At 42.2% G+C, this 23,348-nt stretch overlaps 1 protein-coding gene across 1 annotated transcript in view; it reads right to left on the bottom strand.

The window, feature by feature from the left end:
- Window positions 1-23,348, bottom strand: part of llgl1 (LLGL scribble cell polarity complex component 1) — a 40,142-nt gene that overhangs the window by 3,981 nt on the left and 12,813 nt on the right. The window contains exons 3-23 of the mRNA XM_078269761.1: window positions 20,860-20,941; window positions 20,596-20,756; window positions 19,549-19,695; window positions 15,808-15,970; window positions 15,482-15,617; window positions 14,444-14,498; window positions 14,101-14,255; window positions 13,357-13,577; window positions 10,970-11,037; window positions 9,627-9,801; window positions 7,945-8,049; window positions 6,692-6,984; window positions 6,277-6,430; window positions 6,049-6,187; window positions 5,542-5,855; window positions 4,072-4,263; window positions 3,774-3,846; window positions 3,202-3,316; window positions 2,305-2,369; window positions 786-921; window positions 576-658 (exon numbers count right to left, since the gene is read on the bottom strand). Coding sequence (XP_078125887.1) covers window positions 580-658; window positions 786-921; window positions 2,305-2,369; window positions 3,202-3,316; window positions 3,774-3,846; window positions 4,072-4,263; window positions 5,542-5,855; window positions 6,049-6,187; window positions 6,277-6,430; window positions 6,692-6,984; window positions 7,945-8,049; window positions 9,627-9,801; window positions 10,970-11,037; window positions 13,357-13,577; window positions 14,101-14,255; window positions 14,444-14,498; window positions 15,482-15,617; window positions 15,808-15,970; window positions 19,549-19,695; window positions 20,596-20,756; window positions 20,860-20,941 — 3,028 coding nt within the window. The 3' untranslated portion in view covers window positions 576-579. The remainder of the gene's footprint in view (window positions 1-575; window positions 659-785; window positions 922-2,304; window positions 2,370-3,201; window positions 3,317-3,773; window positions 3,847-4,071; window positions 4,264-5,541; window positions 5,856-6,048; window positions 6,188-6,276; window positions 6,431-6,691; window positions 6,985-7,944; window positions 8,050-9,626; window positions 9,802-10,969; window positions 11,038-13,356; window positions 13,578-14,100; window positions 14,256-14,443; window positions 14,499-15,481; window positions 15,618-15,807; window positions 15,971-19,548; window positions 19,696-20,595; window positions 20,757-20,859; window positions 20,942-23,348) is intronic.

Here is a 23,348-nt window from a genome sequence, read left to right as displayed (position 1 = left end):
TATGTACTTAAAAACTGTTCTGAAATGCAAAATAATAGAATTGTAATCATGTGATAAAATATGCGATTAATCGCGATTAACTATAGACATTCAGCGATTAAAAAAAAATCGTTTGACAGCCCTAGTCTTAATAACACTATAAAGTCAACTTATAAGAGGGTGCATGTGCTGATAACAGCTGAATAAAAGCTGTGATCTGATTGGATTGTCAAACTTTAAAGTGGATCAATAGAATAAAACATAGGACATGACTGAATTTAAACTGGTGCCGTGAATAAAGAGGCTTCACAAATGAACCCTGGGCCATCTCCAAGTACACTGAAGAGAAATACCCAGAGCTACAGTATCAAACACTATTAAAAAGCACACGTCTGTTCAATGGGCCTTGATGGAAAAGATTACTGCTCCGCTGACTTTTCAAAGACACCGGGTGGAAGGAAAACAGAGTGGAGGGCTTGTTATTGGAATGCAGCACTCAGACAGAACAACTCTTTGAAGTCTGCACACTCTTGACCAGCTCCATTAGAAACAGGTGTGTGTGTGTGTGTGTGTGTGTGTGTGTGTGTGTGTCTCACCTGTTCAGTTAATGAGGATGCCAGTCGAGCGTCCCTCCTCCTCTTTAATGTTCTTCAGGTTATTCTCTGCCTCGTCCACAGTGCTGCATGCCAGATACACAAACCACATGATAAATTATTGTCTTTAACAAAATAAATTAAAAAAGGCTAAGAATATATTTTAAACAGTGCAAGCTGTGGGTACGTGTGCATATAAATGTGTGTCCCTACGTTAGAAAATCCCTGACGTCCTCCGCAGTGATTTCTCCGGTCGAGTCGAGGGTGAGGTCAGCAAAGCTGAGGGGGGAGTCCAGTGGGGTGTCCAGGATGGGAGAGGACAGGGAGCTCGGAGGCTCTTCCGTTTGCCCTGTGAGGGAGAAACCCATGAAGCATGTTTCTACATCTGGGTGACTGATAGTGGTGTGTGTTGCTGGAGGACCCCAACAACGTGCTTAAAGGACAATTACGGCGCAAAATGAACCTAGGGGTTAATAACAGATGTGTACCCACTCGGTCGCTCTCTGGGACATGTTTTCATGCTAAACGCATGGGTTTGAAGCTTGGAACAAGCTAGCGCGGACCGCTGATTAGCTTACAATGCTAGTATTCAGGGCACAGGGAAAGTAAAAACAAATCGCTATTTATACCACTAAAAAGGCTCAAAATATCAGGTCTCTGTTTCATGCTACAGAGTGTGACATCGCTTCTTCTGTAGCATCTTTGTTTGTAGTCGCACATGCATAGTAGCTAGGTAAGGATCATGGTAGCTAGCTGTTTCCCTTGTGCGTGAAAAGACTAGGCTGTTTGCTCCAACGTCGGTCAGTTACAAGGCAGGAGTCGCTGGGAGACTTGTCTAAACAAGCGCACATAGACGCAGTTCTTTTGTAGATTATGCGTGGACTTGTGTGCGCTGTAGCAGAGCTTTGCCATTGAGAATGAGGTAGCATTCTAGCGCTAGTCATGCTAACGCTGCGGTTAGCCAGCTCGTTTCGGCTAGCGACGCAGAAAGCCTTGTCAGACTTTGACCATGCTCACGGACGACTGAAGGCAGGACACATTCAGAGACCGTATCTCACTCAGAACAGCATGGATGGATTTGTTTTCAAAGCGTGCATTCGTGTGGAAGCACCAGAGACAAAATAACACGCCAAATCGGAGTGATTTCTATCGTGATATGGGCACTTTTAAACTGCACGTTTTGTTCATTTTGTAACACTGGCTGAGGCTGTGAGCCCAAACCCATTGGTTTAACATTAAAGTTAGTTCTTTCTTTTTACATGCATTCTGCTTTCTTGTCAAAAGCCTCTACATACTTATCACAAAGAGAAGGTTAACCACAAGCCAAGTCTTTTTCATCCGTTTTGTCCTGTAAACATACACTTTTCGATGGTGCATTAATGCTTACAATTTTTCAAAAATGGGAGTATTCTCTGTTGACTACATGGATAGGTATCAAAATCTCAGTGTCCGGTGAAAGGCCCACTAAGACATAAACAAACCCCACTCTGGTCTCCACAACAACCATCGTTTCCTGCCAGAGAGGGAGGTGCTGGGGCATACTGAATGGTTACCATGGAGACCGGAGGGGAACCCCTGCAAGGCCTGCTCACAGTTCAAGGGGCTCAGAGAGAGAAGAGAGTGATGAAGAGTGAGAATAGACAGGGGGAGAGAACTAACAAGAGGAGAGGGAGAAAATAGAAAACTTGGATGTGTGGGGTGTGTGTGTGTGTGTGTGTGTGTGTGTACGTACCCTCAGCCTGACCCATCTGGTTCTTGTGGGTTCCGTTGGCCTGCGGCTGCGTCGTCATACCATCGCTGAAAAGACACATGAGCACACACCATTTACTTTGGCAGTAGAGAAAGTATAATAATAATAATAAAGCAATAACAGTAAAAATAAAAGTTCTTTGGTTTCACATGCAGCTGAGTGCCTCGATCTGGTGGTAGCCCAAGAGAGAGCATTACGAACAGTAGGTTTAGTGGTTTCCAATGTGGGGTCCAGGGACCACCAAGAGTCCTTAATAGTGTGTCCCTGGAAAATGTTGTCAAAATCAATGAGCAGGTACACTTCGAGCCTGGCTTTTTTTTTTTTTTAATACGATTGGTGCATGAATGTGATGAAGTGGCTTGGTACGTCAGGTACTTTTTGTTGGATTAGACAACAGACAGTCTGACTATTTCATCCATTAACAAGTTATTCAATTATTTTTCTCCAAAAATATTACATTATAAAATGTAAGGGATAATGTAGATCGAGCGGGTCATTATTGCGAATGCATCACCCTGTGTTCAATTAGCTATTTAACAGGTACTTAAGAAATCAATAATTTGACACAAAATATTGATTCAAAAATTATTTAATTGACATAAAAATGTTCCTCCAGAGTCTGTGATCAGAACCGTGCCCATAGCAACGGTCTGCTATTAAAAAAAAACAGACCGTAGAATGCCGTAACTGACCAATCAAAATCAAGCATTCAACAAAGCTGTGTAATACACATTGATATTTCATAATATTACATATATTGTGATAGAGGATGCTATCTATATGGCACAAAACCGGTTTAATTTGACTACTTATATAACATACATAGTCAAAACAAAGGATCTTTCCGAGGACTACATTTTGTGTCTGTGTGTGAGTTACCTGGCAGGTGTGGGCTCTAGCGGTCGGTCCAGCTGAACAGAGCAGAGCGGTTCAGTGAGGACCTTGGCAGACAGAGAGAACCTCTCGTACTCTGAGGGAGAGATCAAGTAAAACCCTGTGGAGAAAAACAACCAGATAATAATACAGTTACCACTTTGAACTTGTGATTCATTTGGAACACATTTTTTACTGTAAAAACAGAAACTGCGAAAACTGCCCACAGTGAAGTGAAGTTTGTCTGGTACAATATTTCTGGAAAGACAGGCTGATGTCATTAAGAACCAAAAACACATTTCTATTCACCTACACTGTATTGGGGTAGAGGCAGAAGTCTCAAGAGCAGATATCTCAGATCCTTGGCAGATAAAGCTATCTGCATGACTGGATACTAATGAGGCAAGTGGAAAAATATTTTTTTGGTGTAATCTGCTTGAAATGACCCTTTAACCTTTTTTTTTTCTTTTTTCTTTTTTTTCCCCCGCACAGTTTTGTGAATGTGAAAGTCATTCTCATAATGCAATGTTCTTGTGACTTTCAGCGCCTGAAGAAAAGAAGAAGTGTGTTTTCCTCACCCTGTCCGTTCTTGGTGAAGACGCAGGACGCGATGCCGCTGATGTCTTCTTTGCGGATGCAGTCGTAGCGCACCTAAGGACACACAAAAATATGCATAATAATAAATACCAGTGCATCATGAATAATTCAGTAAAACAAAAACACCCACGTCATCAAATTGCCAGTTGTCTAATATACAAATAATGTTGCACAATTACTGTAAATACTCCCTAAAATACACACACAAACTCTCTTATTGTCTAAATTAGACTTGGCTCGTTTCCAACACACCCATGCACACAAAGCCCTAAACCCTACCTGTGGTCGGAGGCCAGGTATGTTAAAGAGGTGCATGTCGCCCAGGTTGGTCAGACAGACCAGTGTGTGCTCGCTGTAGTCTTCCTGAGCTGTGGAGCTGAACACCACCAGGGCCACCTTCCTCACCCGACAGCCTTCGTGCGCCGTCAGCTTGAACTTGGTCTTAGCGCTCACCTTGGGGAGGGAGAACACCTAGAGACAGAGAGCATAGGAGGAAGACAGCCAGGATTTTAAACTGTACCGTCATCAGTCTGTCACGGTAGGGCTGGGCAATATGTCGAGATTATATCGATATCGTGATATGAGACTACATATTGTCTTAGATGTTGGATATCGTAATATTGGAAATGGCTTACATGTAGTCTTTTCCTGGTTTTAAAGGGTGCATTACAGTAAAGTGATAATAAAGTAAAGTGGTAATTTTCTGAACTTACCACTTATCACTTACTGTTCGTTATATCGACATCATAAATCGTATTTGGTCAAGAATATCGTATTTTCTCCATATCGGCCAGCACTTTTTCACGGTTTACTAAGCCCAGTCTGAACGTTTTATGGTGACTTTTAAAAGGAACACGCCGACTTATTGGGACTTTGTCTTATTCACCGTATCCCCCAGAGTTAGATAAGTCCATACATACCCTTCTCATCTCACGCGTGTTGTAACTCTGTCTGACGCCCCCACCGTTAGCCTCGCTTAGCACAGATCCTGGAGGTAACTGGCTCCATCTAGCCTACTGCTCCCAATAAGTGACAAAATAACGCCAACATTTTCCTATTTACATGTTGTGATTTGTATAATCGCAGCGTGTACAAATAACAAGGTCACATGAGACACAGCCATCTTCTAACCGTATACATACTGGGAACTATTCTCAGAAAGGCGAAGCACTGTTACTCTCTGCTCCTCACCACGGGGCTTCTCAGGTGCTGCAAGCAAATCACTCCGCCCAAGTAGCAGTGCTTCGCCTTTCTGAGAATATAGTTCCCAGCATGTATATGGTATGGCTGTGTCTCATGTGACCTTGTTATTTGTACACGCTGTGTCTATACAAATCACAACATGTAAATAGGAAAATGTTGGCGTTATTTTGTCACTTATTGGGAGCAGTAGGCTAGATGGAGCCAGTTACCTCCAGGATCTGTGCTAGGCTTAGCTAGCGTTGGGGGCGTCAGACAGAGTTACAACGCGCACGGAGATGAGAAGGGTATGTATGGACTTATCCAACTCTGGGGGTTATGGTGAATACGCTAAAGTCCCAATAAGTCGGCGTGTTCCTTCAACTAATGTGGGAATGCTTGTCAATATATGTAAAATAAATGGAAAAAAATCAAAGGAATTGAACTGTCTTTGCACAGTTGGTCCTCATGAAATGAGGAAAAACATAAAAACACACCTGCTGACTGACTAGACAAATACAAACTTGCTTTTTAATGCATTATAATACAGGTGTATTTTCCAGCCTTTACCTTTAGCTGTTCCTCTGAGGCGATGAGGACAGAGTGAGCGTTGGTCATTTCCGGCGCGATGGCGAGGTCCTGGGAGGCTTCGTACGGGTCCGGTAGCGGTTTCCCCCGGCCGTCCAACACAGAAATCGACACCACGGGGGCCCTGTGCATCAGCTGGATCTCTTTCCCCAACAATGCCTCCACACACACACTGCTCTCGCCCGCTCCGCCCCGCTCGCACGCACGCCCCAAACCGACGCCGGGCACCTCCAGAGCGTAGGCATACACGCTGCCTGAGTTGGTGCCCGCCCATAGTGTGGGGCCATGGTGTGTACCTGGTAGATACGAAAATACAGTACATGCAGTTAGTGCTGTGGAAATAATGTTTCTTTTTAGTTGTTCTGACACTGGTTAGCTCAAAATGTCACTTCTCACCAACAATTTATTTAAAAAGAAAAGAAAAACAATGTTATGGTATAGTCAGAGTTCCACATTCTGTTCATAATCTCAACGAGTAAGTAAACACACCGTCACGTAGAAAGGTGTCAGCGAAGCAGAGACATCGCACCACTCCAGACAGCGAGTCGTCTGCTGACCGGGGTTCAATCCTTCGCTGTATCGGAGCCACGTCCTCCTGCTCTGCCAGAGCAGCGTTGGCCTCCTGCACCTGCACACGACACAGTCACAAAATGCAGAATTTAATTCAGTCTGTAAGATCTGTATGGCCCTCTTTCTACCAAGAAGACATTCCTTTACCTTGCTGGTGGGTGTGGTGGTGATGGTGCGTTTCTTCCCCGACACCCTGCTCTTGCGGATGCGTCTGAAGCTCTGTCGTAAGGACTTCTTCAAGGACTTGACTCTGGACAGGGGGCCCTCCATCGCCAAGGAGTCATTAGGGTGCAGGGTACATCTAGGAGAACATAAAGAGTAGTAGTGAATTTGTCATCTTGCCTCATCCTGTTTTTTTTTACTGGCATTGGCCAAAATAAATGCGATGCATGTCGTTTTCAGCTTGCATTTACACCGTCAAGATTGTGATTGACTGCTGTAGCATGTTTGTCTTATTTACTGAATGTGAACGTGCCAGTAATGTAATCGGAACAGAAGGAAAGACATGATGAGAAATAAAAACACAAACATAACCTGAGCTGTGTGAGTGTTTGTCCCTAACCTGGCGAGCACAGCATTTCGTCTGTGGTAGTCAAACAGGCCGAATCCATGACTCGTCCCGAAGGAGATCAGGTTCCACTCGGCATGCAGAGCCACCGCCGTAACAGAGGCCGGGGGCAGGCACTGCACCAGCACCAGTGGCTGAAAGCCAGGAGGGAAGGGGGCGGGTTTAAGGCGCGGCTCCAGCCTGTCATGGCCCTTCCAGGTGAAGCCCTCCCTGTCCTGCAGTAGATCAACCACCGACACGTCAACCAAGTGGTCCGAACGCTCGTCACTCAGACCGAGAACAATCACCTGGAGAGAAAGTAAACAAACATCATGGTTCATTTTCCTTTTCTTATTTATTTCAGTGTCTATATGTATTACTTTAAAAGTTTACAAGACACTAACCGGTAGCAGAGGTTAGTGTGATTATTCTGGAGCCTGCCTGACAGCTGAACCTTATTACAACTAGCTGACAATTACAGAAACACACTTGTGTTGTTTGACACAGTTCTGTCAAATTATTAGCAAATTAAAGAGCTCCTCTTCTCCAAAAAGTAACACCAAATCCCTATCATTTTAAAGACAGCAGTAAGAGAAGGTGGTGCTATTGAAAACTGGTGCTGTTAATAACAGACTGTTAAAAGAATAGCTAGTTTATCATCAGTTGGGAGCTTTTTGCTGTGCTCAAAGAAATGACGGCATACACTTTTTAGGTGCAGCAGAGCCTTAAAATTCACTTTACAGGAAGTAGCTAAGTAATATTTTAAATGTACTGTATGTTTTTCTGTCCATGAAAATAATCGTATTTAATTTGGAATTAATATTTATGGTATTCATCCATGGTCTCCAGAAGATTACCGATGCCCTAAACTTTCCTTGTGCACCACTATCAGACCAGAATTTCCACTTGTACACAGAAATATCTAAATCTGAAGAGGAGATTGTCATGAAATGTATTGAGCACACGCTCCACTTGGGGATGAAAACATTCAATTTGGACACTTTTTTTCCGATTGTGTTACATTTTCAACCCCACTACTAAAGCTACTGTTCATTAGCAAAGCTGTCAGTATGTTGTAGGGCTGCTCGATTATGGAAGATTATTTCGGTCAATGACTTAAACACATAGAACAGTTGGGGGGTTTAGCCACATTTAAAAATATAAAACAGTCTTCAGAAAAATAACTCAATGTATTGCGTCTCCTAGAAACGACCCGAGACGATGTGCTCATTCCATTTGCATGTGTGTGTACTGTATGTACAATTTACCTGTCCCGCAGTTCCGGCCACCACCAGCTTGTTGCTGTATTTGCACAGACTGATCTTCTGGATGCCCAGTCTGGGGTCGTCGCTGTACGGGTCAAAACAGCCCACCTACACACAAACACACGCGTGTAGGCTTGAATTAGCAGGATAAATGCAAACAACACCCTACACAGGCAGAGTTATATTTGGAGCTAGTAGTTTCTCAGTGTTTTCTTTCTTTACTCTCCACCTCCCAACATCACAAGTTCAGCCTTTTCTCTGAAACTAGAGCTGCAATGATTAGTAAATAAATCAATTGGTCGATGAAAATGCCGTTTTCTGCCTCTCAAATATGGAGATTTCCTGCTTTTCTCTGCTTTTTATCATATTAAACTGAATATCTTTTTGAAAAAAAACAGAGTTTTTTACCGACATCACCTTGGACTTTGAGAAACTGGGATGGACATTTTTAGACCAAACCATTAATCGATTAATCTAGAAAATAATCGGCAGATCAATCGATGAGGAAAATAATCATTAGTTGCAGCCCTATCTGAAACTTTACAAAACTGTTTTGTCTCATTCTAAATCTTTGATCTGAACCGACCACAAACTAATTCAGTTCAGCCACAACAATGTCAAAATGTCCTCCAGAAGCTCTCCTCCGCCTTCCTCTACGGCAGCCTCTCTATTATTAATCTCTGCCAAATGCCAGGACAACCCCCCCCATACATACTCAGCAAAACATGTGCATTAATCTGTCTCTCACACACAGTAGGAATTCCAATAGAATCCCCTCTCACATGAGAGTTGTGTCTTGGCAAAACGAGGAGTAGAACACACACACACACGCGCACACAGAGAGAGAGCGAGAAGGAGTTGGTTGATGGGTCTGGTTTTCATTACATAGGAGAAAAAAAGGGAAAGGCTCTTCATCCCATATGAGGGCCACATTCCTGAACATGCAGTTCTGTTACCACAGGATACACAAGGAAAGGTAGGGGGAGCAAAAGAGTGAATAGGAAGAAAAGAAGAGACAACAGCCCAAAGACTAATTAGATCTATTTGTCACTGTTAAATGCATCTCTCAAAATCTGCTTCTACTCTTTTATAAACCATTTCTGCCATCAGGTTCTTAACACATGACGACAAACTGTTAGTGACAGCTACCTACTGAGCCCCAGTGAAGGGAAAAAAATAAAAGGGAAATCTTGGTCATCCGCTCAAACACTGAGAAACCTTTCCAACTGTAGATCCAGTTGATTTAAATATTCATTGAGTGTTTTGCTTCCTGACCCATCTCCATTTCCCGTCAGCATCTACCAAAGCCGAACTACTCAGTCAGATTTGCTCCAGATGGAATTCTTCCTCCCGATGCTGAATCAGTTCATTTAAAAAGTAATTCTGCACAGAAAACAGGCCATTAAAACAGAATCAGACTGTGGTTCCTTCAGAGTCAAGTTTTAATAACAGGAACAATGGGGTGGGTCCTGTCTGAGAACCAAACACATGAAAACAATCAGATGAGAAAATTAGGCCACAGATGTAGTGTTAGAGGACGGACTGTGTTGTGTAATACACAGATTGCTTTAACTCCCACAGCCTGTAAAATAAGACCCTGCGCCTAATCTCTAGAGGAAAGATTTTAACTCCCCTATTCTTACTTTATTTCACTTTCTTCTCATGCTCGCCTCTTCAGTTCTCACCTTCCTGAAGGGAGGCCATTCCTCCTCCTGCTGCATGTCGGGGTCGTCGCTAGCGTCCTGAGGATCGTCGCAAGGGTCGCAGTCGGTGTGGAAGACATTGGCTGTGCTGAGTTTGTACATCGGAGTGAGAGCAACACCTGATGCATCCCAGAAACGCACAGTGCCGTCCTCATGCCTATAAAAAACACAAATGATTTACTTTCTACAAAAAATATAATCAAGATGAAAATGTATTTCAGTGCAAATCAATCAGATTGTGCAGGGGGGTGTGTGTGTGTGTGTGTGTGTGTGTGTGTGTGTGTGTGTGTCCCCGTCCAAATAGCTGCTCAATTCTGATTTCTCTAGACTGCTCATACATACACAGAGTTGCTACTTTAGGTTTTAGGTACAGACATTTAATGATCCAATACAACACCCCTAAAATAAATCCTGTATAATCTTTATAATGGTCTGTTTTTGTTTAGACTGAAATAATGAGGTGTGGATTAAACACTACAGTATGGTCATTTCTAAGGATGTAGTTTGGAGCTTTGAAATTATTTTGCATTATAATGAAAGTTCATGTTAAGTTAGGTCAATTTTATTTACATATTCCAAAATTACAAATTTGCATCAGAGGGCTTTATAACCTGCACAGCATACGGACCATCCATACAGCCATAGCGATTTCTAATATATTGCCCGCCTCCAGCTAGAAAGGTTGCAATAGAAGAACTAACCAAAGTAAACCAAAGTCCTGGACAAAGAGAAACGCTGACCAACGTTAATAGAATTTATCCTCTGAGGAACATTAATGTCTGTACCAAAACGTAATGATAATCCATTAAATGTTGCAAAGATATTTCACTAACTGCGGTGTCTCCCCAAATTCCAATCAATCCAGCTGTTATGGTTCATTTACACGCTGTAGCCGTGTCTCATAACGCCCCATGCTAATGCTAGCTCTGCCGAACATCTGCAGTCGACAACTTCATGTCAGTTCCCTCAGGATTTACTTGTCAGCATTGCATTTGCAACGCTGACTAATTTCATTGTCAGGACAAGTCACATGTAGATCCAGTTTTATGCAGGACATCCATGTGGTTGACATTGAAAAACATCTTCATGCAGCTTTCAGTCACATGTAGATCCAGTTTTATGCAGGACATCCATGTGGTTGACATTGAAAAACATCTTCATGCAGCTTTCAGTCACTTACATTTACTAGAAAGCAGCAGGTTTGTGCCAGATTTGTGTCTTGTAAGAAAAGTGCATCAACCTGTGGGTGCAGCCTGTGACTGTTTATATGTATGTGTGTGTGTGTGTGTGTGTGTGTGTGTGTGTGTGTGTGTGTGTGTGTGTACCCTGTCAATAGCAGCTCTTGCTGTTTGGGTGGAGGAGCCAGGTTTTTACCTCCACAAATGGGCCAACTCTGCAGACAGACAAAGATTGGAGAAAAGTTAGAACTCCATCATATTAAAAAGTTTAAAGAGAAAACCCTCACACATTGAACAACAACACATTCGCTAACCCTTTCCATTTTATTAGAACGCCAGCTCAAAATGTACTGGCCTTGACACAGAGGCATTCCCATTTGGATGAGAATGTGTACACAGAAACGCGCAAAACTCAGCTTTTGTTGAGTTCGCTCTGCTATGGTGCCAGTCTCTCTGGTCTGGCCTAGCACAGACAGACAGCGATGATTTACGAGTGTACCAGCTGTGTGTGTGTGTGTGTGTGTGTGTGTGTGTGTGTAATCTGCCACTGATCCAACAGCTGATCTAAGCTACAAAGCCTTTGCAAAGCCTTTAACTGCTTTAACCTGCTCTTAAAGTTAACACACTATCAGCAGGCTGGTGGTCACACTCCCGTAGGTTTCCTCATAGCTGTTTAGGTGCCAGCCTCTGAGCTCAGATGTACTAGCACCATGAGTAATACCATCCATTTAACTTCAATGTCCTTACTTTTAAACATCTATAATTCCATTGCCCTTACTACCCATTTATGTTGCCCTCCACTGATGATCAGCGGCAGCAGCTGAGCCTTGATGTGACACCTGACAGCCATTTAGTAGAAATCCAAATCAAACTCTGTAACTTGAATCTGTGAGCATGCTGGTTTGTATGTACAAAGTATGTAAACCGATTGGTGTCGATGGCTGCAGCCTGGCTATTGGCCGTACTCTGTTTAAGGTGTTCTCAGGTTAAGCTGTTTACATGCATCTTGGATTTCCTGTAATTGAATATCCCTACGGCCATGAATAAACCAATTTACAGAACAATCCCGTCGTTCATAGTGTCCTGCCAACAGCCACAGCAGTCCACCAGTAACACAGAATGAAAATATGTTGCTGCCACTACATTTGACTGAGCAGGTATCGCTTCTACTACATGGAAAATAAATTAAAGGTCCTGAAAGAAATCTGTGCAGTGTTTTTTTTGATGACGCTAAAAGAATGTCTGATAAACAAAAGATCATGTACAGTGCTCAGCATAAATGAGGACACCCATGCTAAATTTGACTAAAAAGAGGAATAAAAAAAAAAATCATCTTTTGGAAATTGAACTTAATGTCTTAATTAAAAAATGAGGAAAAATCAAACATTTAAGGACACCAATTTTCTTTGTGAATGAATAATGTATCATAAATAAATAAATGTTCTTCCTTAAAATACAGGGGGCATAAGTAAGTACACCCCTATGTTAAATTCCCATAGAGGCAGGCAGATTATTATTTTGAAAGGCCAGTTATTTCATGGATCCAGGATACTATGCATCCTGATAAAGTTCCCTTGGCCTTTGGAATTAAAATAGCCCCCCCACATCATCACATACCCTTCACCATACCTAGAGATTGGCATGGTTTTTTTCAGTTAGCCTAATAGCTGGTTTGATTTGCACTGAGAGATGATTTTATGGAAAGTACCCCATGCCAATCTCTAGGTATGGTGAAGGGTATGTGATGATGTGGGGGTATTTTAATTCCAAAGGCCAAGGGAACTTTATCAGGATGCATAGTATCCTGGATCCATGAAATAAACTGGCTTTTAACATAGGGGTGTACTCACTTATGCCCCCTGTATTTTAAGGAAGAACATTTATTTATTCACGATACATTATTCATTCACAAAGAAAATTGGTGTCCTTAAAGGTTGGATTTAATTAAGGCATTAAGATCAATTTCCAAAAGATGATTTTTTTGTATTCCTCTTTTTAGTCAAATTTAGCATGGGTGTCCTCATTTATGCTGAGCACTGTATATGTATATGTATGTACATGTATAAATGACACAGCAACCAGATCAATGAAAATAATATGGAAGTTGACTGAACAAACATCTGCAAAAATCAACAATAGTACAACAATGTTGACTACAGTAGTCAATGTAGCTGAAAGAACTAAAGCAGCAACAACGTGGAAAATGTTGTCTAAAAAGAAAAAAAGGTCTGAAAATTGTGTTTTGTCACTTTTGATTTCGTAGAGGCTAAACATTACTAAATGTATTTTCTCTCTAATCAAGATTTCACATCATCAGATAATGGGCTTATTAATGATATTCTGAACAAGTTGACGTGTACATTTATCGGGTCATTGTTGAGTAAATACATGACCCATTTTTTGTGTTTTACTTACTTGTGTAAATGGTTTTAGGACATACTGTAATTGCGTGATTTAAAACAAATTTAGAGTACTGACAGCCACATAATAAGACATTTCAAACTGTGCTCTGCAGACCGCAGTGTGCTTCCCACCCCGTGTGCGTGTTGCCGGCCCTGCTGTGCTTTGCCAGCATTGACGAGCCGCTCCCAGAGTTTGGGAGGGACGCTGGAGATGTGGAAGGAGCAGGTGATGGCTGAGGAGTGGAGAGGAGCCAGGTAGGGGGTGGGCATAGAGGGCCACCCGGGGGTCTGGAGGTCAATCACGACCAGCTCCTCTTCCAGTAAGACTACCAACGCAGACGGCTCATCAAACTCTGTAAGATGAGAGACAAGACAGAATATGAAACATTTGGATTCTATAACTTTTGATACAACATGACAGCGAGCCTCAAACTCAGCTGAAAGAGAAACGTAAAAGCAGATTCTTGAATCAAATAGGAAGTAAATCTATAGATACTAGGGCTGGGACGATATGCGTTTGTCCCGATTCGATTCTTTCACGATACATGGGTGACGATTTCATTTAGGTTGCGATTTTCATTTACTGCGATTCTAGAAGTACTGCGATTTAATAGTATTGAGTATTGCAATTTTCTTGTCCTTCGTTAACAAAAACAAAAGTTGAATAATACATTTCTAGAAACGATATATCATGAGACATTTCTAAAAACATCACATGTCAGTCAGTCAGTCTGACATTTAGTTCATTTGTAAAGAAGTACATAACATGGATTTTCAGCATTTTCTGCTTTTGCTCAGTTTTGCTGGAAACAGATATGATGTAGTCTAAGCAGTAAAGTATAAACAGTTTTTTTTGTGAATCATTGGGGGGCTGACCTTTCTCTTGATCTATGCTGTGGACAGTGAAGAAGTCGATGACTCGGGATGTGAAGTCAAAAGTGACGTGGTGTTTGTCTTGTTGAATGGTCAGACAGTGGCGGTCACCGTAGCTGGCTCTGGGCATCCCTCCGCTGTATAACAATACTGGAGAACTGGAGCAGGGCACACAGAAAAGTGTTTTTGTTCATGTCAATTATTATCAGTCATCAAAAGGAACCATTAAATGAGTCTTACACATAATGAAACAAAAAGACAGGAGTAAAGATTTACTGGCACTGTGATCCAAAATGTCCGGTCTGACTGCAGGAATCAAAAATACGTCACAAAATAAGTCACACACCCTGTCTGTGTTGTTCTCCACAAGATCTTGTTGATGGCCTTGCAGGGGAATGGACCTGTGACAGACAATCATGAACAGTAAAGTAAACAAAAACATTGCAGAGACATTTATCAGACTAAAACTATTAAAAACTCCAGAAAGCATTTTAGTCAGAGTGAGGGCGAGAGAAAGAAAAATAGGATTTGAGTGAGAAAAATCGAAAGTGTCACTCTGACCCAAATTCTCACCATAATAACGAGTCACATTATCTCAGCACTCATGAGCCCCTTTCACACAGCAGGTTCAAGACGGGACTTTAAGCCGCCTCCCTATCTGTGTGAAAGTTACAAAGATGGAATGGGGGGGGGGGGGGGGGACAGAGTTGCTGCACTTCAAGCCGGCAGCAGATGTTGTCACAGAGCCGTACCAGAGCCGTACCAGAACCGAACTGACGTCTGTGAGAAAAGGACAGCCAGCATGGTGGGACTACATGCAGTACGATGCGCGAGTCAACCCACAGGCAAGTCCAAAAGTGACAAAGCAGCGTCCTGAGTAGCCTTCTCTCTACTGACAATTGTGCTACAATAATGCATAAAGTTGGAGGTTTGTGGGTCGGGTTTGTGTGGTTGATTAACGATGGGGATCGGCTCACACACATTAGATGCTGACGCTGTTGTGTTTTGCTCCCGGAATGCTGACATTCCATGTGAAATCACACACTGGGCGGCATTTTGCCGCCTTTGCTTGGTTCAAACCGACATAAGGGCAAACCTTCATTGCGGCGCTATTGCGGAATCTCTACGTGAAAAGGGGCTATGGCTAATTAAACCACTGTCAGTCATTGGACATTGGTCTTTGTGGACAAGACTACCACCTCCATTAGACCTGGATGATGATGATAATAATAATAATAATAATAATAATTTGAATTTGTATAGCGCTTTTCAAGGACTCAAAGTCAGATGATGTGCTCAAACATGCCCCAATCAGACATTAGCTGGGAAACACAAATAGGTGCTAATGTCTGTTGTCTGTGTACGCATTGTATGCATTTCTCACCATATGGGATGGTGGAGGACACCGGCTGGTGATTGTAGATGTTGCCATTAGTAACAGCCCACATGGAGTAGCCCCCATCGTTATGGGAACTGACAAATAAGTTTCCAGAGCGTTCCCACACCAGGCTCTCCAGCTGCTGCAGGACACACACACACACACACACACACACAGTCACTTTTGTTGGTATTACAAACAGAGGAAGAACATTTTCGTTAATTCTCTGCAACTCCTCTCTGGCCTGTTCCAGTAAACACAAAAAAAAAAGGTTCTTCATTGTAGCAGCATGAAAGATTCATCACAGAACATTGTCAGTAAAAAATATGTACCTGCTTGCCCAGAAATAGCTGTTCTGTATGACGGGTGCTCAGATCCCATAGGACCACGAGGCCCCGGCTGTAGCCAATCAGAATCTTCCCTGACTGCTGAGGATGTTCCTGAAGAGATTCCACCGGCCCTAAGGATTTCCCACATCTGTAATCGTCTGGCAGGCTGGAAAAAACAAAACATGACCCATTATTATTATTACTACATGTAGTTTGTGTGCATGGCTACAGGTTAAAAAAAAAAAAAAAGAAAATAATTGTCTGTGAAGGAGCCTGCCATATTGACAGGGGAAGAAATAATAAATACTGAAAGATTAAAAGGTGGAACCACTATTAAAGCAACACTTTGAGCAGGAGAATGATTCAGGAGGACGTTCATATCATAGACCGTCCTTATTTACGTCCACCTGTTATAATGTGATTAAAGTTCCATACACAGGTCATGTGATGACAAAGATAGTAAGTGGACTTTAAAGGTTTGACTATTTAGTAAATAATTAATGTTCGTAATTAGCCATTTTCACTTAAATGCATGTTGTGAACTGGGGCTCTGACTTGTTGAAACTTACAATCAATCCTCATCACAGCTTCACAAAATGTGAAAGAGGGAGATGATATAAGGAGTGGAGGACACATCTGTGCATATTGATAATCCAGTGTGCAAGTAGTTTGCACAAAAACAACCCAAAGCAAAACTCCAAGTGTGTTCAAACTTATGTATAATCTAATCAACATTAAGCTCAAACCATCTGTATAAACTCTAATACAACCGCAGGCTGCTCTTCCAACAACAACAACAAAACAGTGAAGAACATCAAGCTGGAGCTGAGCTGCTGGAGTATGTGAACTAGACATTCCTCTGAGGCAGAAGAGGAATGTAGAGCAGGACACACCCTCAAGATGTCAGAGGATTCCCTCAGCGAAAGACGGGGAAAAGAAGGAGGCAGACAGGGGAAGACAGGAGAGGAAGCATCAGAGAGACAGAGTAAATAAACAAACAAAATTGGGAAGACGGCAATGCAGCTTTTCTGGTCTCTCTGCTGTGGATGAGACAGAACCATTGCAGAAGAGATAATCAGTTTGCAACAAACACACACACACACAACTGCTTTGGTAGCGTTCACTGAGAAGATCCTCTCCGGAAGCAGAGAGGCAGAAACATTCCCAACAAAGCATTCCATTGTCTCGGTCTCTCCGTTCACAAGTATTTTTAGGGAATCCAGCATCCTGCTACAGAGTCCCGGTGATGAGCCACTGTGTGTGTGTGTGTGTGTGTGTGTGTGTGTGCACGTTAGAGATTCAGCTGAAAACACTTCCCCAACCGGAACACCCGTGGTTTGGCAGCCGGTACAAAGCCTCCCTGTCACACACACACACACACACACACACACACACACCTTATCAGGGCCCTTGTTAGGCCTCAGTTCAGCCCACTTCCCTAAACAAGCCTGGTTAATGAGGGGTTTGACCAACCAGTCAGACCGTCACACACAGCAGAATGAAAAAGAAACAGTAGCTCTGTGATGCACTGCCTGTGTATCAACACAGGAATGCAGCAAGGAAGGCTGCAGCATGATAAAGAACCTACTACGTTTTTTTATGTCCACAAAAACACTACAGTGTAATGCATGATGCAGTTTTGTGTATATTAACATGATAAGCACACACTTTGTCTCGGAGATTTGTGTTTGTGCTCCTCTCACACTGTGGTTTGCTCTAGTTCACCGCTGAACTCTCATACATGGCTGCACACTAGTGCACACAACACTGCATGAATGTGAAGGGGCTGGACAAAATAACAGGAACACCATATAGTAATAATAGTAATACACAGTTCCTCTTTGTTTAAGCCCTTTTCCCTTGTCTGGGCATATTACTAATAGTGAGCCATTCCCCTTTGCCACATTATGTAAGTTTGCAGTGTTTACAACTGATGTGTCAGCAATTCACAGCTACTACAGTACACTCCATTTACAATGGCCACTAATTGACTCAAATTAGGATGACTACCAAGTGGCCTTTCGTTTCAGGTTTAAAGCCCCTGAAAACTTGGTTTCAAACCTTGAGTTTTTCTTTATTACATCTAATGTTTTTATGTCTAAAAACTAGGGCTGTCAATCGATTAAAAAATGTAATCCAATTAATTACATACTCTGTGATTAATTAATCAAAATGAATCGCATACATAATTAACGGTGCCTGAACCGATACTTTTTAAGAAAGTAAAAAAAAAGGGTACTAGACAACAGTTGGTGACATCAAAGAACAGCTTGTTTATTGCTAAGGCCATATGGTCAAAATCAAATGATTTAATAATAATGTATAACAATAACTTATTTCACTAGTAAATTGCTGTTGAACGACAAAAACAACAACCAGATAGGAAAAGGACATTTACAATAACTTCAAATGCACCACGAGGCTGTAGTTTACCAGTTTCATTGAACTGTGTTGTTTCTCCGACGGCAGCTGCAGATTGTTACATACCGGTGTTGAATCCTCTACAGTAAAACACAGTCACACTTTACACCGTTTAGCGTTAGCTGTCAGCATTTTAACCGTGTTTAATCCAGCTACTAGCTAGCGGTAGGCTAACGTTAGCTGCTGTTGAGTATAGTGTTAACTAGCTAGCGGTAGGCTAACGTTAGCTGCTGTTGAGTATAGTGTTAACTAGCTAGCGGTAGGCTAACGTTAGCTGCTGTTGAGTATAGTGTTAACTAGCTAGCGGTAGGCTAACGTTAGCTGCTGTTGAGTATTGTGTTAACTAGCATCACGTGCAGCGGTGTTTGTGTTTCCTGTAACGTCTGTTTCAGAGCAGCAGAGAGAAGCGCAGACATATCAGTGGCACCAGATTTTCGTCTGTATGCAAACGTCAATATGGAATGGATTAATCTGCGTTAATTTTTTTAACGCGGTATTTTTTCTCAGATTAATTAATCGAAATGAACACGTTATTTTGACAGCCCTACTAAAAACGCATAATTCCAATTATTATTTATTAAAATTTCAAAACTCAGTTAATCTGTTTTTTCAGGACTGTGTGAAGATTTACTGTAACATATTCAATGCAACAATGTCCCGAAACAGTTTCCTCAACATCTCAGTTCTGTGCTAATACTAACAAAAGACACCATTATCTTCATCTGACTGAGTGCTCCTCACTCATACATCCCAAAACGTTTACTAATGAGTAAGACTTTTGTGCAAATTGCACAGAGAATGTTATTCTTAGGTTTAACAGTACATCTCTTGCTCTCCAAACAGCATTCAGGAGATCTGACCGTTCTCATGGTCCCCTGAACCACATGACCCTGACCTGCCTGCTGCTGCTGGGGTCAAGAGAGATATGCGTGTGTCCCTGACCTGCTCAGTTGGAGCTGTGAGCTGAGGAAACTGGAGTGTTTAATGTTTAAAGGGAAGCATACTGTGACAGGGATGGAGATCAGAGAATTGAGTTTTAGGCAGAAAAAGAAAGAAACTACTTAGGAATAACATGGGAAGCACTTTATCTTTATTTGATATACTGTATGTATAAAGGCAATATAAAGAAGAGCTGGAATATTATCATTCCAGCTCCGTCATCATGCTGTGATCAACTTTACAAACCAAAAGCTGTGTCAGTCCAAAAACAACAACGTCAAACTTAAAAAAAATTTAAATTAAACCGTCAAATCATACCTGGCTCCATATTTTATTGTATTCAACTTACTTTCAGTTTGTTGACCGTGTATGTGACAGTCTCACCTCTGTGTGACCTGATCCTGGAGAAGTGTCTGGTTGTCCTTCAGTGAGAGGCGGGGCAACTCCAGGAAGTACACGCCCCCTCCCTCTGTTCCCATGCACAGCAGGTCGCATGACCTCAGCAAGAGAAGGACTGTCACCCGCGTGGCACTGAGAAGAAGATGTGGCGGAAGAGTGAAGCTGCCATTCATTTTGATACGAAAATGGCGTGACATATTCACTTACGGTGACAAATCCACCCGCCTTGCGGGAAGTGCAATCTGATTAAACTTTGAAATGTATAATCGCAAGGTTTTTCAATGACCAGCCAGTGTGAGAAAGGGAGAGGGATTGACCTCTCATTCAGGAAATATTGACTGTTCATATCTTTGTCCATTTGCCATATATAAAATATTACAAACAGCAATGGCAGCCAAGCAAATTTCGCCAGGTGGAATCCAGTCTGACCGTGCCATTAAATTGTGTGTGTTCAGGTTTTACTTTTAATGTCTTTGACTGTACAATAGGGGTGGGGGAAAAAAAAAAATCGATACAGCATAGTATCGCAATATTTTCTGTGGCAATACTGTATCGATACACAGACGCCAAGTATCGATCTTTTATTATATATGTGTTGGTCAGTCTGTCTGCTTGACAATCCCATTTTGCAGCAATAACATTGAAGTGAGATGAACAAACAGGAAAATTTAAAGTTGGAAAAAAGGTAATAAATCGCAATAATATCGTATCGTGACATAAGTGTCGTGATGATATCGTATCGTGAGGTCCCTGCTGATTCCCACCCCTACTGTACAATTGCTGTTGCTTTGATAGTGTATCTGCTTGACAAATTTCAGTTTGTGTCAAGCATGCATCCTTAGTGTGAATCCCATTGTGCGTGTGCACGCCCATTTGAATCCAGTGCCGGGAATGGAGGACGACTGTACAGCTGTAGCAGAATAAATGCCAGACATAAATACCATCCAAAATTGGCTTTGAAATGATCAAAACCTTAAGGATTAGACTTTCAAGAGCAAAAAAAACAAACCATCTAAAATAACATTAATGTACCTGCAGCTCTCAATGCCAGGTCTTCCTGGGAGGCTGTAGCTGTCCACTTCCTGCAGACAGACCGCGCCTTCCCTCTTAACCCCGCCCACCTCTCGAGGGGCGCCGGCCACCAGCTCCCACAAGTGAACCGTGTTGTCATCCAGCAGCGACAGCAGGCGGCCCTATCACAGAGCAAGGTGGATATTAACATCACACACCACTTTGGCCACTGCGCTCGTCACGAAGGGCTCCTTACATTCAGAAAGTAAGTGGCATGGAGCTTACCTGTCCTGGCAGGAAGAGGATTTGTGTGACAGCTGTGGTGTCTTTGTGTAGTCCTGTGAACTCCACACCAGGGTGCCCGTAGCTGCAAGGGTCCCGTCAAGGAAATTCAAAACAGAGCAAACTATTTTTATTTAACAATGAAAAGAAGATTGGAGCTATCCACCGATTTGAGTCCACACAGGCAGCAGACACACCAGATCCCCAATTTAGCTGCAAGTGCGGCGTGTGTATGAGACAAACAAACATAGCAGGGACTTAATTCTAGTTTATATAGTGGATTGTTGCCACTGTCACACTGCGTTTGCTGATTGATGGAGAAAAGGTTCTCTTTTAAAATAGAATCTGAATTAAAATGTGTGACTGAGAGGGCAGAGACCAAGAACAGTTTAACTGGTAATTCTGAGCTGTAAACCAGAAGAACACACTGGTTAGGTGTAATAGCAGGGGAGAAATTAGAACACTATAAAAATGCTCATAGCAATTACCAACACCAGATGACGCAGACGCACAAAACCACCAGTTATGTGTGTCTAGTCCAGGGTGTTAGTTAGTCCAGTAAATGAAGCTGAGTTGTTAAAATGAAGGACGGACACACACACACTTTTTTTATGAGAGAAGAAAAATATTATGGCTACATACATTATATTTTCTATTTCCTCCTCTTTTCATTCTTATTCATTTCTTTCACATCATATATATTTCCACTGCCGCAGGTCTTTTCTTTCCTACTCCCACAATGCTCAGGAAGAATTGTATACAAATCCACTTATCTTGATCTCTCCTCTCCTCCTTTCTTCCCCCTTATTTCTCCACTCTCAACCTCTCTGTGATATTTAAGAAATCAGTGAGGGATTACTCTTTCCCCACGTTCTTTAATCCGCTCTTTCCACTGCTTCCTAACAGTTCTCGTGTTAGAAAAAAGGTTACTATCATTTCTTTGCTTTAACCATCTTTCCCATCTCTGCCTGAAACTACTCGTTTTCCCCATGGAGGTCCAGTGGAGTTTTAATACCAACATTCCTCTGCTGTCTCCCTTCTCAGCTCTAAGTTCCCTCGTTTAGTTCTTGGCAAACCTCTCCTAACTCCTCTCCACTCTGCTCCTATTCTCAGGTTCATAGAAACCTACCTGCCCTCTTCTTTCTTTTCCTAACTTTAATCCTGTCCTTTCTCATTCCCTCCCTGTCTTTTTCCCTAGAGGCCCAGAGGAGTGTTATACTAGCATTCCTGCAGTGTTGTCACTTCCTGTCTGCGGTTTTATTCACTGCAATAATACATGCTTCAGACAGCTGGAGGTGGAGGTGTGAGAGGAACATTTACTCATGGGTCATGAACCACCAGCCCAGACAAATAGAGAGGCAGAGAGACCAACACAGAGTTCAAGTGATAGACGAATTAAGAAAAGAAAAATATCCAATATTCTGCTCCTTTAAAGGAACAGTTCAACATTTTGGGAAGTAGTTCATTGGTTTCTGTGAGAAGCTTGATACCATTGATGCATGCTAAATATGACGCTACAGCCAGCAGCAGCTAAACTCAGCTTAGCATAAAGCGTGGAAACAGCTAGTCCGCCTCTGTCCAAAAGATTTTAAAGTATGCCTACTAGCAAATTAAAAGCTCACTTGTAAACATGCTATATCTCATTTAATTCGTGCAAAAACAAACTGTAAAAATGAAAATTTGCAGCGCTATATGTGTGTGTGAAAACGGAGGAACTGAAGACAGATGCGCAGCTGTGGTTTGTGTGTGTTTTCAAGCTATGTAATGATGACCACAGCTCATTCACCACAATCAATACAGCATTTCAAATTTAAAGCTGGCTGTGCAAGAAAAGAGGGCAAAGAAAGCTGCAATGGATGGAGAAGAAATAAGACCACTAATGACTATTTAAGACTATTTTAGAGAAACCAAGCAACTACAATTTCCCAATTCAAACTTTGTCATTCCCCACAACCCCACGTAAATATGTCCAACAGGCAGCACAACGGTTGTAAAGCAGGGCAGAGCTTTTCATTGCTATTAAGAGGGAGCACAGACAAAGTGTGTGTGATCACGACAACTAAAAACACTAAAAAATGAAGCTCAACACTGCCGCATTATTCACAGACCACACACACACTTCCTGGTCATGGTGATGTCAGAGGACAGCTGGTGGAGGGATTCCCGGTGATGATGTCATCATCTCCTCAATAGGGACAGTTGTAGATAGAGTGCCTCTTGCTGTAACCTCATTATAAATGTGAGTATGTGTGTCTCCTCTGGATTAAGCTCCTTCTGCCATGGCATCTGCTCATTGGCCAATATTACAAGTCCTCAATAGTAGTGGACAGAGAATAAATGTGTTAATGTGTCACCCCACCTCCCTCCCTCTGCAACTGCCGTGCTGTTGTGTTAAATACAGATGCACACACTTGATGTATAAATACGTAAAATTCACATGGAGTACGCACACATGCAGTCCCAGACTCGTACGGTGCAAAAATATTAGGATG

This window comes from Sander vitreus, chromosome 15 (assembly GCF_031162955.1).
Source record: "Sander vitreus isolate 19-12246 chromosome 15, sanVit1, whole genome shotgun sequence".
In the NCBI taxonomy this organism is placed as follows: Eukaryota; Metazoa; Chordata; class Actinopteri; order Perciformes; family Percidae; genus Sander; species Sander vitreus.
Note: the sequence above shows the minus strand (reverse complement) of the source record. Positions and strands in the feature narration are given on the sequence as shown.